The sequence below is a fragment of the Lutzomyia longipalpis genome, chromosome 2 (genome assembly GCF_024334085.1).
Source record: "Lutzomyia longipalpis isolate SR_M1_2022 chromosome 2, ASM2433408v1".
Lineage (NCBI taxonomy): Eukaryota > Metazoa > Arthropoda > Insecta > Diptera > Psychodidae > Lutzomyia > Lutzomyia longipalpis.
The window spans coordinates 15,589,476-15,605,511 of record NC_074708.1 but is presented as its reverse complement, the minus strand read 5'-3'; the positions used below and the strand labels follow the sequence as shown (position 1 = coordinate 15,605,511).

Genomic DNA, 16,036 nt, shown 5'->3' with positions numbered 1-16,036 from the left:
TGTCAGGGAGTAAGTCGTGACACGAATTGCAGGTCACGAAAGGCTCCGGATGAAATCCCTCACCTTGACAGTGCTCCCTAAATGGACTGGGAGGCTGTCGTCACCGATGGTGGATCACTGCTGCTTCTGATGAGCTTCAAACTCCGCAGAACTCTCTGAATTGCCTGAGAGTGAGTCGTGTCACAAGTTGTGGATCACGAGGGGCTCCGGATAAAATCCCTCGCCCTGGCGGAACTCCCAAATTTGACGGGGAGTGTGCAGTGGCACGGTAGCTGCCACTGGACGCCAATTGCAGCAAATACTTCCGTCCTTCTGATTCCTCACCGCGGCAGGCGGCGTATCTCTTCCACTTCACGGGTGGCACACTTCACAGGATGGCCACTGGGGCCCAGGGGGATTTCGCCCCTGCTGGTACGTCCGACTCGCACGGAAAATTAGGTCTTTTCCTGCCGGTCTCCCAAGGTGTACTAAACTTTTTCTCTGTCAAGAAGAAGAAGGCATATTAACTTGCCCCACCCCAAAACCCACACAATACATACACATACAAAAGATCATCGGCGTAAGTTGGGTTTTGGAGACTTATTTGAATTGATCGTTAATTCTCCCATAATGACAAATTTTCAAATTTTGTGCACGTTACACACTGCAAAATAACGGAAATTGATTCTCACGAATAGAAATATTTTCTCACGAATAGAAAATTTTTCTCACGAATAGAAAATTTTTCTCACGAATAGAAAATTTGTCTTGATGTATTAACATAACTCTGTGGAAAATTACAAATTCCTACAAATCTTTGCTGGGGCCTCCTTTGCAACATAAAATGCATCCGATGAACCACAATAGACATTCCTGGAACACTGCAAAATAACGGAAATTGATTCTCACGAATAGAAATATTTTCTCACGAATAGAAAATTTTTCTCACGAATAGAAAAATTTTTTTTACGAATAGAAAATTTGTCTTGATTTATCAACATAACTCTGTGGAAAATTACAAATTCCTACAAATCTTTGCTGGGGCATCTTTTGCAACATAAAATGTATCCGATGAACCACAATAGACATTCCTGGAACACTGCAAAATAACGGAAATTGATTCTCACGAATAGAAAATTTTTCTCACGAATAGAAAATTTTTCTCACGAATAGAAAATTTGTCTTGATTTATTAACATAACTCTGTGGAAAATTACAAATTCCTACAAATCTTTGCTGGGGCATCCTTTGCAACATAAAATGTAGGGCTCGGACTTTCGATCTGAACATCGAAGCTTCGGTGATTCGAAGCATCGAAGCGTATTCGAAGCACTGCAAAAGAACTGCTTCGTTTTTAAAATGCTTCGATTATTCGAATAATCGAAGCATTTTAAAAACGAAGCAGTTCTTTTGCAGTGCTTCGATTTTTTCTCAACACTTCGAAGCATCGAAAAGTTCAATTTTTCGGAGCCCTAATAAAATGCATCCGATGAACCACAATAGACATTCCTGGAACACTGCAAAATTTTATCCCTTTTATCCAAATATTACCTTCAGTTTGACCAAACTTACCTACACTTTTGCTTTTTTTACCTACACTTTTGCCAAAAGCCAAAATACAAGTCAATCTACATAATTAGCCAGGAATCTAAACTCACTCAGACATTTTAAATAAAAGAATCCAACAAGAAAAAGTTCAGAAACAAAGAAAGAAAAACTATGGAAAATTGAAACAAATTTTAAAGTACAACATTTTCCCTCTCAAGGTTTTCCCTGAGTGCAAAGAAAAAGAAAATGTAGTAGATGGAAATTTGTGTTAGATCGAAAAGCAAGGCACCACCACCCAACATCCCTTTTTCGGAGAACGGGGTACTCGTAGGGAAGGAAAACGAAGACGTCCAGGAGATGGTGAAAGGGTCATTGAGCAAATGTTGAAATCATTATGAAGGGATTTGAGTTTCTCCAGTGTGTCAGGGTTCCAAAGAGGAAATCCCCCCAACCTCAGGTTCACTTTCACGCGTCCAAAGGAAGAAAATTGCTTCACTTTAGTGCGTGATGAATGAGATTGCTCCTCTGCCATGACCTTTGGACCAAATGGTCAGCATGTTAATGGTGCGTCCACTTCATGCTATGAGAAATTGGATGCGGCACAATGTACATACTGTCCCGCATTTCAAAATCAACTCTACATTAGCCCCAATGGGAATGCTTAAGAGATTGATTTTACAAATGAATTGCACTTTTAATTAATTTCCCCACTGCTATATGCAAGTACTTTTCATTTTGCCATGGAAATTCTCCGTCATCATAAGAAATAGCATTTTGACTTGTACTGGCCAAGAGGAGTGTGAGAGAGTGGAAAAGTTTAATTAATCGTGGTGGAAAAGAATGGTTTTTTATAAATGCATAACTTGAGCAATATCTTGAGATGGAAATTTGATTTTTAAACAGGGCTAATTAAATTATTTTTATAAGTATGTTTCCTAAGTAAGTGAATGAGGAGAAATGGAGGTTTTATGCCAAAAAACTTGGTTAAAAATGTTGCCAATTTTGTGGGAAAAATGGCCAATTTAGCTAAAAAGTTTTCTTGAGTAAATTTTGAAATAAAGATGCTTGTTGCGTTTGCAATTTTGCAGCGAAATGGGAAAAACTTTAATGGAAAGTCGTATATTAATTTTCATTTAATCTCTACTTGAACTTTAAGGTTAATTAGAAGTTGTTAATAATAATAATTAGTTAATAAATATATGTATTTAATAAATATTATTTTAAAATGGTAGCCACAATCTATAATTTTTGCATTAAGTCATCCAAATATACAGAGATGGAGCCACCTTGTATCACCAGGCGCCTCCATCCTGAGCAAATGACTTGAATTTTCCATTGAAAGATCTATACCTATTTAAGTTAAAGATTTTCTTTTATTTTCCCCCATTTGCTTACACATAAAAGAAAAAGAAAGATTCTTGAATGGTTTGTAAATAAAATCCGTAATCAAAGGAATGATTCAAAAAAATCTGAATGAATAAATCAATAGAAAATGAGACTTTAATGGCTCAAAAAGGAATGTGTTTAACAACCACCCAACATACCGTTTAGTCTGTATATAATGACAGTCTAATTAAGTATTAATTAACTAATCCCTCATCGTCATGTGTTTATGATATAGAACAGAGTTGGGGGTGAATTTTGAAAATTTCCGAGTGAGTCCATAAAGCATAAAATTTTCTGCATAAATCATCCTCTTCGCCCAAAATGCAAACTCATACACATAGCTCCATGTGGGGTTGAAAAAAGCTTCTAGAAAGCACACAGAGTGGTGAGCCTGCGGGGGTGTGGGTAAAACTTGCAGCATCACAACGTATTGCATTATATTCAATTTCCCTATGAGTACACTCTATGGCTCTCAATGTTTTTTCTCACCGCCAAAGGGGTGCTTGCGAAGATGGGGTGGTGTATCTTAAATGGGCAAGTCATTAAATAACCATTTTTTAACACCTCTGTCTTCATCCATAATTTTTATTCGCCCAGACGATACAACTGATATGGAAACAATTTTTTTGCTACTTAAGAGCATCTTCCAATTTTTTTCTTGCTATATTTCTCACAACCCTGTCTTGTCTGGGAGGGGAATAAAATGGTTATTGGTTATGGGGTTTTGAGCGAAATATTGAATCAGATCAATTTGATAGCATTTATGTGGAGTCTGTGGCCTGAATGAGATTTAAATCAAACTGAAATGAAAACCGCGTAGGAAGTTCATACAAAATTGTTTAATTTGCATAATTATTATACATTAAATTGTATGATTTTATTGTAGAAATAAGTAAATATTTATTAATTTTATTGATCTTCAATTGAGTCTGGCAGTGATACCTTCATTAGACAGCTAAATCAGTATAATTTTTCAAAGCACCCAAAAAGAGAAATCTCAAGAAGAAAAGTTCACAAAAACCCACCGCATGACGTGAGATCCTTGACAAAAGCTCCGCCACAAAACCCCAGGTTAATGGACCGGATGACATTTGCCTTTCACAGAAGTCTCCACCCAGGCTGAATTTTTTTCCAACTCTTGGGAATTGTTCGCGATGCAGAGAAGTGCATCTGGTGGGATGTTAGCATGAAATGCCAAAAGGAGATTTAATAAACCCTCAGTTGTGAATTGTTCTGGGGCAGAACTAAGGGGTGGAGGGTGGTGGTGGGATTTGGTGAAAGAAGTTTTCGGGGGAGACAGCGCGACAGAAGAACAATGATGACAAATTGAATTGAATAAAATGTTGAAGTCATTCTGGTGGAGGAATTTGACTGTGTGGCACCCAGTGTTAATGAGTTCAGTGTGCTGAATTTCCCTCCGGTTTTCTTTTCACCCACTCCTGCACCAGCAGAGCCCCATTCCGCACACATACACACAAGCCAGCTTGGGGTGGAAAAAGCTGCTCCTTTTGTGTCATCCCCCGTAAAAGCTCTCGGGGGTTTGCCTTGCCAGCCTGGAGGGGTTGTGTGGGGTGAGAGTGTGGCTTAAAACTATCTCAGGGAATTATTTTCTCGCTTTAATTTAGTATCATCTTATTAAAATTTAATTGTTCGCAGTGTCTCTGCTTCAACGTTAATTTCCACCATCCGCCCAACAAATTTATAAGTGGAGCAAATGCGGTATGCAGGAGGAGCAAAAGGAAGCCCTCAACCATTTTGCCGAATGTTCCTGATCTTTTCTCTATTCATATACATTCAATTTGGCTCGCTTGGGACCCACACCTCACCCCACACAGTGTGGCGACGTGAATTAAGAACTCACCCCGCAAATGTGGAGAGTGGCTCTTCTTTTCTTTTTTTTCCATTCACCAACGATAATCCAACTACTTCAGCACCAGCCTCAGGAAATGCAAAGAAGTGTGTAATTGTTCCTCACTAATGAAGCAGAATTAAATTGAGGCTAATTATGTGCAATGAATGGAGTCAGTTTCCTCCCCCCGATTTCCTTTTCTTTTCTCTATAAGGGAGTTTTCTTTACCCGGGGAGTACCCCACAATAAATTTTGACTTTAGCAGAAAATGGCAGGAAAAATCTCATTTTGACAATTTTGGGATTTCCCGGAGCTGCGTAATCCACTTCCTGGCATCTGCGAGGCTTCCCCCATTCCACCATCCAAACCACCCCTCCCTGGTACTGTATGGCAAATTACATCCCAGTGCTGTGATTGAAAATGTAAGAGAATGGTGTAAAATGAAAAATGTACGGAACATAACATGTCATAAATACGTGCTGAATATGTTGAGCTCTGTGGGTGGGCTGAGAGGACTGTGAGACGGGGGGTGGAAGAGTTAGTAGGTGAAGTGAGGGCAGCATAAACAATGTCTAAGTGTATATTTTGATGATTTATCGCTGAAAACTTAACACCCCCGGACTAAACACACTCCACGCCCTCACCATCAAAATGGGCCACATCTTGTGAGCACAATCCATCCCAGACGGGCTTTTTTGGCACACACACCCCCACATTCAGCCACTCTGTACCCAGGCGTACACAGTTGATTTCAAAAAGCATGGTACAGGACTCCACATAATTGAGCTATCTGAGTTGTGCAACGGCTCATTTCTCTTTCTTGAAAATTAAACGTAGCTTAACATAGAAAAATCGTTTTTTATTGTAAATTCAGAGGCTGAAATGAATCAAAGCATTGATATTTTACAAAAAAAAATCAGTTTTTTACATTACAAGACGAATTTTTAAGCCCTTGAAAGGATTTCATCACAAAAAATGATTATACATACTCATAAGCTCTAAAAAGCTTTAAGCCCTTGAAATTATAATCTTCCTGCCCTTAAATCCATTTAATTTTGAAAATTTTATTAATTTAAAATTCGCCACATGTGGTTGTTAAAATTATGTCCTCGACTGTTGAGTTTTGGTTCATTTGGACAAGTTATGATAGCCTTCAAGCTACTCCCACCAGTATGGGAATAGTTGGCATGAGGGTCAATGTGAATGGTTAGGCAGCAGCAACAACGCCAAAAGTCATCCATGTAAGCTTTTTGGATGATGTCCGGGAAGCTGGGAGAGTCCCGAACACGAGCGTTGAATTTTATATGATTCACCCGCAAATATAGAGCATTATGGTAACTACAGGGAGGCTCAAAATATTGAGGATTTTCTCGCGTCGAAGCTTTCTTAGTGATATGCGGCCCACGGCAATGGACTAGGGGAATAAACAATGCCAACAAAATGCTTTTTGGTACGGGAATGGGGTGGTGAATTGTGAAATGTGACCCCCCGTATGGTCAGAAGATTTATATGAGATTCAGTACCGACATCTTCAAAAAGCTCATTTCATCATAAAGCACCAACTCCCACACATATAAAAGCAACCAATTTGTACAGCATGAACGTTACAAATGAGGAAAAGCCGTGGCCTAGGCATTTTACCATAATTAATCAGTTCTCTCCCGGCAACACACTGAATATGTAACATTTGGCAGGCAATGGACGAAAGATACTGCTGTCGAAAATAACTCAGTTAATCCCCATTTTGCCGCCACTTTCCGCACCCATACATGCGGGGGCTTCCCGTCTCCATGTAGGACTATATGAAGTGAGGAATTTTCACGTGTTAAACCCCATAAATCCTACCACTGCAATTCTCATGACCCAAAATAAACCCCCAAAATAGGGGCAAAAGGTGGCGAAGGGATGGTTGTCTTCTGCTCTGTGATGGTGTCGCAAATCCACACTTTTGGCCCCCTTTCATCCCTGCCATATTACAAATTAACTCACTTCCGCTGAATGAGAGAAAGGGAGGGTTGCTAAAAGAGATGGACTAATTCATAAACTAGAGGGAGCTTTTAATACCAAAATATCTTGAAAGAAGTAATAGAATATGAAAGAAATAATTCTTATGAACGACGATGATCTATGTGCTTATTATTTTTTTTATCATGAAACAAATTTAAGAAAATTGTGGAAAATTCAATGATAAGGTTTATGAAATTGAATCTATTATGAGGTATTGAAAAATTTAAACGGTTGCTGTCTCATATTAATTGAATTCTTTAGTTCAAACTGAGCTAAATATTAAAAATTAGGTACTTAACTTAAAATTAAAATTTAAAATTAAAGATTTATTTTTATCGATTGGTTTATTCAGTGCTGATAAACTAAAGATAGAAGAAGTTGAATTTAAAGGTCAGAACTATTTATTTCTATAATTGAAAGTGAAGTGGATTCTGTGAAATTGTTAATTGGTATTTCTGTCGTTCCTTTGACCCATATAAAATTTCTGAGGAAATTTCTATTTGTGTAACAAGAGAAAATAAATCAATCAGGAAATGCTATAGATAAGATAAATCATATTTCATTACATATGTGCCACGGTAGAGGAAAATCTTGATTTAATTCTTCCAAGAAATTGCATAAAATGCATACAATCGAGATCTTGAATTTTTATTTGACATTTAATTAAATTATACGTCAGAAAGTGTGTTCGTTTAAATTTGAATTAACTGCACTCGACGGTAAATTTTTAAATACAACTGAATTTTTTTTTACCACAAATTCCTTTTTAGACAAATCCTTAAATCCTGTTCTATGTTATATGCTAATCTTCACAAAAGTCTCTCTGTGGCTGTGATAAAAAGTTATCACGTAAAATTCAACAAGTATAACTTCCTCATCGCATTTGCACCATTCTCCACATCTGCATGGCCCTTTTGTACCGCCAAGGGACGTTATCCTTTTTAATCTGTCGCTTCATTTCGTAATGAAGTCATGCAGAAAGGGTAAATGAGGAGTTTCCGTGCTCCGGCACATTCATCTTCCGCCGTGTTGGTGAAATCGTAAAAGTGAACCAACGACTTAAAGACCCACCGTAATTCTCAGAGGGTTAATGTATTTGCGCTGCCAAAGAGTGGATTGAGTGCCATCAAGTGCAATGTTGTTTCTCCATTTCAGATGCGAGAGGATATCTTATAATACGATGGTAGCAATCTCGGGGAGGAAGATGCCAATAAAGGGAGAGCTATTGTACCGGGGGGTCATAAGGTGTTCAGTGTGAGAATAAAAGAATATTTCGCTGCATTTTATGCCCCCCTAAAATAATGGATGGCGAATGGATGGTGAAGATGGAAAGAAATTCACTCCAATGCGACTTCCGGTGTGCTCATCCTCCTCAACTTCCTACACCCCGTTCAACTTGGTATATTGTCCGAAGGTCCCTGTTTATTGCACAATATTCAACTGGGCAAAAGAGAATGGTAAAGCGAAGCACTGGAGTTTCTTGCCGGAGAAAGTTCTTCCATGATTCACTACGGAGGTTTCGACGGGGAAGGGGGGGGAGAGTGGGTGGGAGTAAAATAAAAGAAGAGCATAACGCTATATAAGTGCATTACTATGTGGGGAACAAGATGATACAGAGACGGTGTTAGGAGAGATGTTAGGGAAGTGTTGGAATCTCTTCAATAGAGACGTGACCAGAAAATCACCTGCTTTTACGGTTCTATGCGTCTTTCTTTTGCTCCACACCAACGACTCTCAATGCCTCGAAACACCTTTCATCTTGTACATAACGTGATACCCCTCAATGGGGGGATGTTTATTAATTTCTATCTCACACATATCCAACTGAATTCCTTCACACAATCTTTACACTTAAAAAAAATCTTACAAACACTTAAGAATTTCTCAAGTAGCTCATTCCCACTCCAGAGTCGAAAACTAAAGCAAAAAAAAACTCATGAAATAAGATATGTGGTGTCTTATTAAATTAACTTTGTCTCTCTCTCATCTTCTTGCAGGAATTTCGAGCTTTCAACCTGAATTTGTGGAGCCCATCGTCAATATTTCAGTAGCTGTTGGACGTGATGCCACTTTTACATGTCACGTTCGTCATTTGGGTGGATATCGCGTAAGAAAACATGAAATTTCAATTAATTTTCCCATCACAATAAAACCACCCATCCTCCTTGCCCTTTTGTCTTATACCCTCCACCCCTGCTCTCAACGTAGATGCCAAGATTGAGCCATTCCACTGATGGGACTTTTCTTCTTCGTGTACCACTATAAATTAATGCATCTCGTCTGAAATATTGAGTGACTTCTTGTACCCATATATAGCTCTCAACTCGATGGTGATTTGCCAAGAGAAATCGAGGAAGATTTATGGAGAAATTGGGGGTTTATTCACCCGCGAGTGGCTTCATAAGAATATTCTTGGAAAATTAGGGCAATGAAGACACCTAAAGTGGTTGAATTACGCTCCAGACAGAGTTAATCGCATAAATTGGCTGTGTATTGTTATTGACAGTAGGGCCCTAGGGGAGATGGCGAGGGCTGCATTGTAAAACCGGCTAAGTCGGTTCGGAGCTCATACCGACTTAGCCGGTTTTACAATGCAGCCCTCGATGGGTTAAATTAGGATCTTTTTAGTGTCTTGTTACCGTGAAAAAATTAAAGAAAATCTTGAGCATATCTGGGTTAATTGAAATGATTTCAAAGAGGATGAAAAAAAAATTCTTTAGAAGATATCTTAAGGTACTCTAAAGCCTAATTTACGATTAGCCAAAGAGTTTAAGTATTTTAATAATTTTTATAGATTTTTTTTAGTCTTGGTCAATTAACTTTATTGAGTTTTCAAGCTATGTATGTAAGTTTTTTTTTTATTCTTAACAACGAGATATACCTATCATAAGATTTTTCCAAGAATTTCCACGAATTTCTAGAAAAATATTTAATCCTTTGCATGTCAAACAAACTATTAAATATTTTTCCATAAAACCAAAATTTATTTTTCCCGAAGAAAAAAACTTCGTGATGGAACTTTCGTAAATGCATTGACGCTAAATGCATAAAAGTTTAAACAAATGAAATTTTCAACAATATGGTAATTCGGAGACATAAACTCAATGGAACAACCCCCAAAGAAATTACGTGTATAATTTTATATATGCGCACACTTTAAAATATAAAAGGAAAATTTCCTGTCCGTCGCGTGTTAAAAACTTTCCACACAGACGGTGTGATAAAAAAGTTGAAGATGAAGACTTCTCTTCCAGTACCATAGTTATCGCCAGGGAGTCTTCCACCCCCGCATCCCATTCATTTGGCATTGGCATCAGCATGGTGTAATACAACAAATACCTGCGCCGGGATGGAAAGTAATTTACAATGTTAAAAATTCATGATTCCTTTAAGACTTTCCCCAAGAACTGTCACAGTGAGGGATGATGGAAGAAGTGGGCAGGGCATGTTGGAAAAAAAAAGCGACGAAGAACGACACAGTTCAACCCATTCCATGTGGCAACTTTGACGAAAAAAAAATCCCCTTTCACGAAGTTTTTCCCTCCCTCTCGGTATTTGAATATTGTTTCGCGGACAGAATTCCTTTAATTTTTTCTTCCCCCTAAAGACATATCAAAGTTTGCATCTTCTACTCTCTGTCTCCAACCTGCACGACTTGAGTTGATGCGATTGTGCGAGTTAAGTTTCAAAAGTGAATATAAAAAGCACTCTAGGGGAAGGAAGAAAAAAAATGCTGCAACAATGACGAGGGTGATAATATGCAAGGGGAGTTGCAATGGCGGGAAAGAACTTTTGAGGTCTTTTTTGACGTTATTTTGACGATTGAAATCACATTTTAGCAGCCATATGCTCTTCGGTTGCTCTCGTCACGGCTTCGTTAAAAAACAATGACGTTTGTTTGACAGGAATTTGAAAATTTGAATTAACGTCAACATTTTTTATTGTTTTTGAAACATGAAAAGGATTAATTTTATATTTTTCTTAAAAATAATTTCATTCAAAAGCTTATTATTCCAAAAAAGAAAAAAAAAGTTCACATTCCATTGACTTTTAAACGAGCTTTCAAACATTTACTGATTGTTTTACATTTTTATAAATTTTCCAATAAATCGTTTCAGCAAGCACAAGTATTACTCTGCATCCCCTAATATTGCAATATGTAATCTAATTCTGAGAAGCAACAATAATACATAGCTCCTGTATAAAAATATCAAAGTCTCTTGAAAAATTGAGTTATATCCGGGAAAGCAATATAAATGTATCAAATGCAATTTTTATTAATTCCTCCTCTATGTAGTATCTACCATATCATTTTGGTCTCTTGAGATTTGCTCTCGATATAGATCTTTTCCCTAAATCAAACCATACGTCACGGAGTAATTTAATTCATTATCCGTATTACGTCATTTTATCATTAAAGTGTCGCAAGATAATCGGATTGTCTGATCTCCATTTTCGCGAATTTCAACAGAGACAGTACTCTGGAGGAAATGCATGAATTTCACGGGAAGTCTTTTGTCCTCGGCACACAGTCAATTTGCCATCAAAAAGACTTACAAGGAGAGGTTTTGCAAAGTGCTTTATATCATTTGAAATGGAACTTAATTCTCTCCGGATTGTTTCATTTAAATATATCATTCAATTATACGCATATTATGGAAGTTCGGCGTATATGTATGTATCAATTGTTCTCATATCCAACTGATGAGGGGCTATTGAGTAATGTGAATCAAATTTAGCGCGAAATGGAGTCACCCACACTCCCGCATAATGGGCAAATCCTCAAACACAATCCATCAACCGATATGAAATGGAATTTCCTTTGAGAACAAATACTCTGGTTATATTTGATACACCAAAGCTTGTGGGGGTGACTCAATCAATATACATTACTCCCTATTCCTTATTATGGTGGCACTCAAATGTGAAGGAGCATCGCCACCCCACACTCTCCCACAGTACAAATACACACCAACCATCGAGATTCACCTTTATGGGCAAACGCCGAAGAATTAATAATATTTGTTCGCGATCAATCAACATGACAAAAGATTTGCCCTTCAGGGAGGAATGCGTCTTGGGCGGGGAGACGGCGGAGGCGATAAAAGATTCGTAGCGTCTCAATTGAATTTGTCAGCCAGAGGAAAAGTTTAGCATGAGTTCGGTTACAATTGAATTATCAGGATTGAAACTCCATGCAGAAGGTGGTTAAATTGGTAATTTGCTGAACTTTGCATTGTTGCCGGAAAAGTGTCGAGGGTGTGACATAAGATGAGATTGTTATCTAATTACACTTTGGTGTAAAGTGTCTTTCACGGAGAATTTACCCCACACACCCGTTTTACCAAATTGTGCATGCATTCTCTGCTTAAATTTTGCGAAAAGTCACACTCTGGCATCTCAACACCCTTCATACACCATGTGATGTTTAAGTTTAGGAGAGTACCGAAGTAGAATATATATTGCATATATACTGAAAGCTTTATGTGTATTTATTGCAAAATTAAGGGAGAGCTTTAAAAAAAGTTGCTAGAAGGTCATGACTTTTTTTTTTTCTAAAAGTTACATTTTTTATTATTAAAGCAGGAGTGTGGCTTTAAATAATTTTTCTCCAATTGTAAAGACGTTTACTTAATGATGCTAATTTTTAATGTTTAACGTTTATTTTTCAATTATTCATTAACGTATGACGCCTCTTTTCTAACATCTGACATTTATTTTATAATTTTGAAAATTCTTTTCAACTTCTAACCATTTATTTTCTAACGGTTGACGTTTTATGTTATTTTTAAAAATTTTCAAATTTTTTTAAATGTAATAATTAGCATGAAAATAATTTGTTTCATCTTTTAAAGAAAAACCTGAACTTAACGAACTTTGAGGGTATTTAGACGTCCAAATACCCATCCTGGCTACGCACAATGGAACTCAAAACTCAAACAGTTCGCCATAATTTATGCTTAAAATATTTACAAAATTGTTACAAGATTCTCAGGCAATTTTGGGCAATTTCTCCACCAAGCCGTGGAGCACCACCAAAAAGCTCTCGAGAAGAACTTTCCTTGATGGCTTTAGCTCCTTTATGCATTCTCCATTTGATTTCCATCCACTTTCCATGTGAAAACTTTGAAGATCCTTCCCGAGATTCCCGATGGCGCTTAACTAATGTCACAACTTGTCTCCCACTCCAGGTTGGCTGGGTGAAGGCAGACACGAAAGCCATTCAAGCCATCCACGAGCAAGTCATCACTCACAATCCACGCGTGAGTGTCTCCCATTCTGACCTCAACACATGGAATTTGCACATCAAATCTGTCACGGAGGAGGATCGTGGGGGCTACATGTGCCAACTCAACACGGACCCAATGAAGAGTCAGGTAAGAGAGCATCCTCCAAGGCATCTATCCACCCACACACACACCACCCATCTAATTAATTCAAAAGAGGAAAATCCATGCTTTTAGTGAAAATTGAAATTCTTCATCAGTGCACAAGAAGTGTTAGAAAGTTAATGATGGAGATTGCTTGAGAGACGGACAAGTCACGGAGACAGCTAATGGTTGTACTATGTGAATAGAGCGGACTGAATGAAGGATCCCAATGGGAGTACCATACTCCATGGTACTTTTCTCCAAAGAACATTCTTATGGTGCTATATATTGCAAATTAAATCTGCATAATTATTAATGCTGCGTCACACATCAACGATTTGCATGCATGAAAACCTCTTTGTCTTCCACCCCCCAAACACGAAGGGGATGATTTGCACAAAGAGCGCAGTGCAGCTCCATCGTGGAGTTGATTTTCCAATTTTTTTTTGGCACTTAATCAGTGACTGGTCTTTTCCAGCGTCATGTGTCTTCCTTTCATTTTTGCAGGACATTTCCATGCATTAAATATTTCTAATTTTCTCCCGGACATCCCCCCCCCCCGCAGCACATGGGTAATTAGTGTGGCGGGAAGTTGTGCAACAGTTGCATGGCTAAAAACTTCCCCATCACCAAAAAGAGGTGCAATATTGCCTCAATTATCTCCTTAAACATTCTCGCCAAATTTTATCAGCTACCCCCCAAAAATTTGCACCACACCGCAATCTCTCGAAATGGGAGAGGCTCATTAAAAGTCTCGTGAATTAATTAGTTGCAGTCGCAGTGCTTTCACTAAATTATACTTTAAAGGGACTTAATGAAGTGTAGGGAGGCTTTACTTATTAATTTAGATGTATTTTCCACGTTTCCTCCTAAAATAATTTTACATTGGGATTTTCTTTGGCGTTGGACATGCATTTTCATTTACAACCAACATGTATATATGAAGGATATTTTCTGTGGAAGTTGTGGAAGAATTTATAGGCACTGATATGAAAATTCATAATTAATTAAATTTTGTGAAGTAGTACGTAATATTGCCTCTGGAAGCTCATTTCAATTCTTTTCTTTTTTCGAGTTTTGAATGAAATTATTTTTGAAAATCAGTTAATGAGATCGTTTGATTCAAATTTTTATATAAAATTATTTTATATACAAAAGGATTGTCTAATAATTCTAAAAACTTTTTTTTAGTGAAATTATTAAATTTGAATGAATATATTTGGTTATTTAACGAAGGTTCAAGAAAATTTTGAATATTTTGTTTCAAAATTGATTCGAAAATTGCCTTTTAAAGTCCTCGAGCTTCCAAAAATAAAATAAAATTTCTTTCAAAAATTTATTTTTCAATAAGAAGATATGAATTACTTATAAAAAGAAAACATTTACGGATTTTTTTATTTTAAACAATCGTCTTAAAAGGTCATTACTTACAGTCTTTATCCTGTGTCCCGTGTCCTGATCTTTTAAAACATTTTCATTTCATCTTTCTTCTATAGATTGGTTTCTTAGACGTCGTTATACCACCAGATTTCATCAGCGAAGATACCTCATCTGATGTAATTGTTCCTGAAGGGAGTTCCGTAAAGTTGACCTGCAGGTAAGCTAAACTAAAAAAGAAAACTCATCCACCACAGCTAAATTCTTCGTCTTTGAAGTTGGGTGAAAGAAAAAGTTTTGGTAGAGCAAAGTCAATGAAAATAGATTCTCTGTGTAGCATATTTTGCCCATCTTTCAGCTGAATTTTTCATATGAAACATTTTCTTGCTCACAAAGTTGAAAACTGTGTTCATTGGGTCATATAGCTGTCTAAGGCAGACTTTTCTAGCACACCTTATACTGTTGCTGTTTGGAAGTATATTCGTATTATATAGTTTTTCTTTGGAAAATACTTTTAAATTCCACATGAATGAAAATCAATCATGCAAATTGATGCCTAATTTCTTTATTAGAAAAAAAAGTTTCATTAAAAATTAATTTGCACAAAGACTCTCTTAGTTGTCTAATAAAAATTCATAATACGCCTCGGGAAAATTTTCATTCAATGTGGGTGGGATGTTTGGGATAAATTTTCAATCTCGGAGTTCGTTTGCAAAATCACATTTATAACCATTTGCCGAAGGAAATGATGTGCCCTCAGAATGCAATAAACTTACACGATTTACTTCACTTTCAGCACATTTTACAAGAATTTTTCTTGTGGGAAAACACGTCCATATGTTGTAAGAAAACCACCCACTCACATTCAGCCTCCCCCCATTGCCAGTGAACTGTTAAAGCACATGAAACTCCTGCTTTGCAGCAAGTCTAAGTCTAAAGGGGGAGGTGAGAACTCAAAAAAATGTTCTTATGCTATCGGAAGTTAGTGACAAAGGGTGGAACGATGAAGTACAAACCGACTGAATAAAAAGCTCACCGAAGGTTTTTGTGAAAGCAAAAGAATAAAGTTTTCTGAGGAAATAATCATAAAGTTTCGTCTATTGTCTTTGTCTTTTGTAACATTTTGCACCTCACCGCCATACCCAAACCACCCTAAAACAGTGTGTAAACTCAACTTTACGCTCATATTTGCTGTTGAGCAACAAGATACAAATCGACGAAAGAACGTAAGAAAGCTTCAATTGAATAATTTCAACATTTTTGGTCTCAAATTCACAAAATGAAAACTTTATCTTAAAGATTTCCTGCAATTTCCACCCTGAAAACGATAAAGTTTTCACCCAAACACATCATTTGGGATTTGGTATATAATTTGCTTCTTGCACAAGGAAGAGATTTTTGGTGAGGTCAATAAATTTTCGGAGGTTAAGCAGGGACAATTAAGAGAGATTCACCCAAGAAATTGTTTAGCAAATTATTCATTTGTCTCCAAGAAACTTTTAAGGGACTAAAGGAAAAAA

General features: G+C 37.2%; 3 protein-coding genes across 7 annotated transcripts in view; 1 reads left to right on the top strand and 2 right to left on the bottom strand.

The window, feature by feature from the left end:
* The window catches only part of LOC129790865 (UNC93-like protein), a 1,060,245-nt gene that overhangs the window by 320,109 nt on the left and 724,100 nt on the right, over positions 1 to 16,036 (bottom strand). The window lies entirely within an intron of this gene.
* LOC129790850 (cleavage and polyadenylation specificity factor 73) overlaps positions 1 to 16,036 on the bottom strand; it is a 566,536-nt gene that overhangs the window by 320,109 nt on the left and 230,391 nt on the right. The window lies entirely within an intron of this gene.
* LOC129790881 (lachesin) overlaps positions 1 to 16,036 on the top strand; it is a 36,284-nt gene that overhangs the window by 13,979 nt on the left and 6,269 nt on the right. Inside the window, exons 2-4 of the mRNA XM_055828705.1 lie at positions 8,766 to 8,875; positions 12,960 to 13,145; positions 14,636 to 14,736. Coding sequence (XP_055684680.1) covers positions 8,766 to 8,875; positions 12,960 to 13,145; positions 14,636 to 14,736 — 397 coding nt within the window. The remainder of the gene's footprint in view (positions 1 to 8,765; positions 8,876 to 12,959; positions 13,146 to 14,635; positions 14,737 to 16,036) is intronic.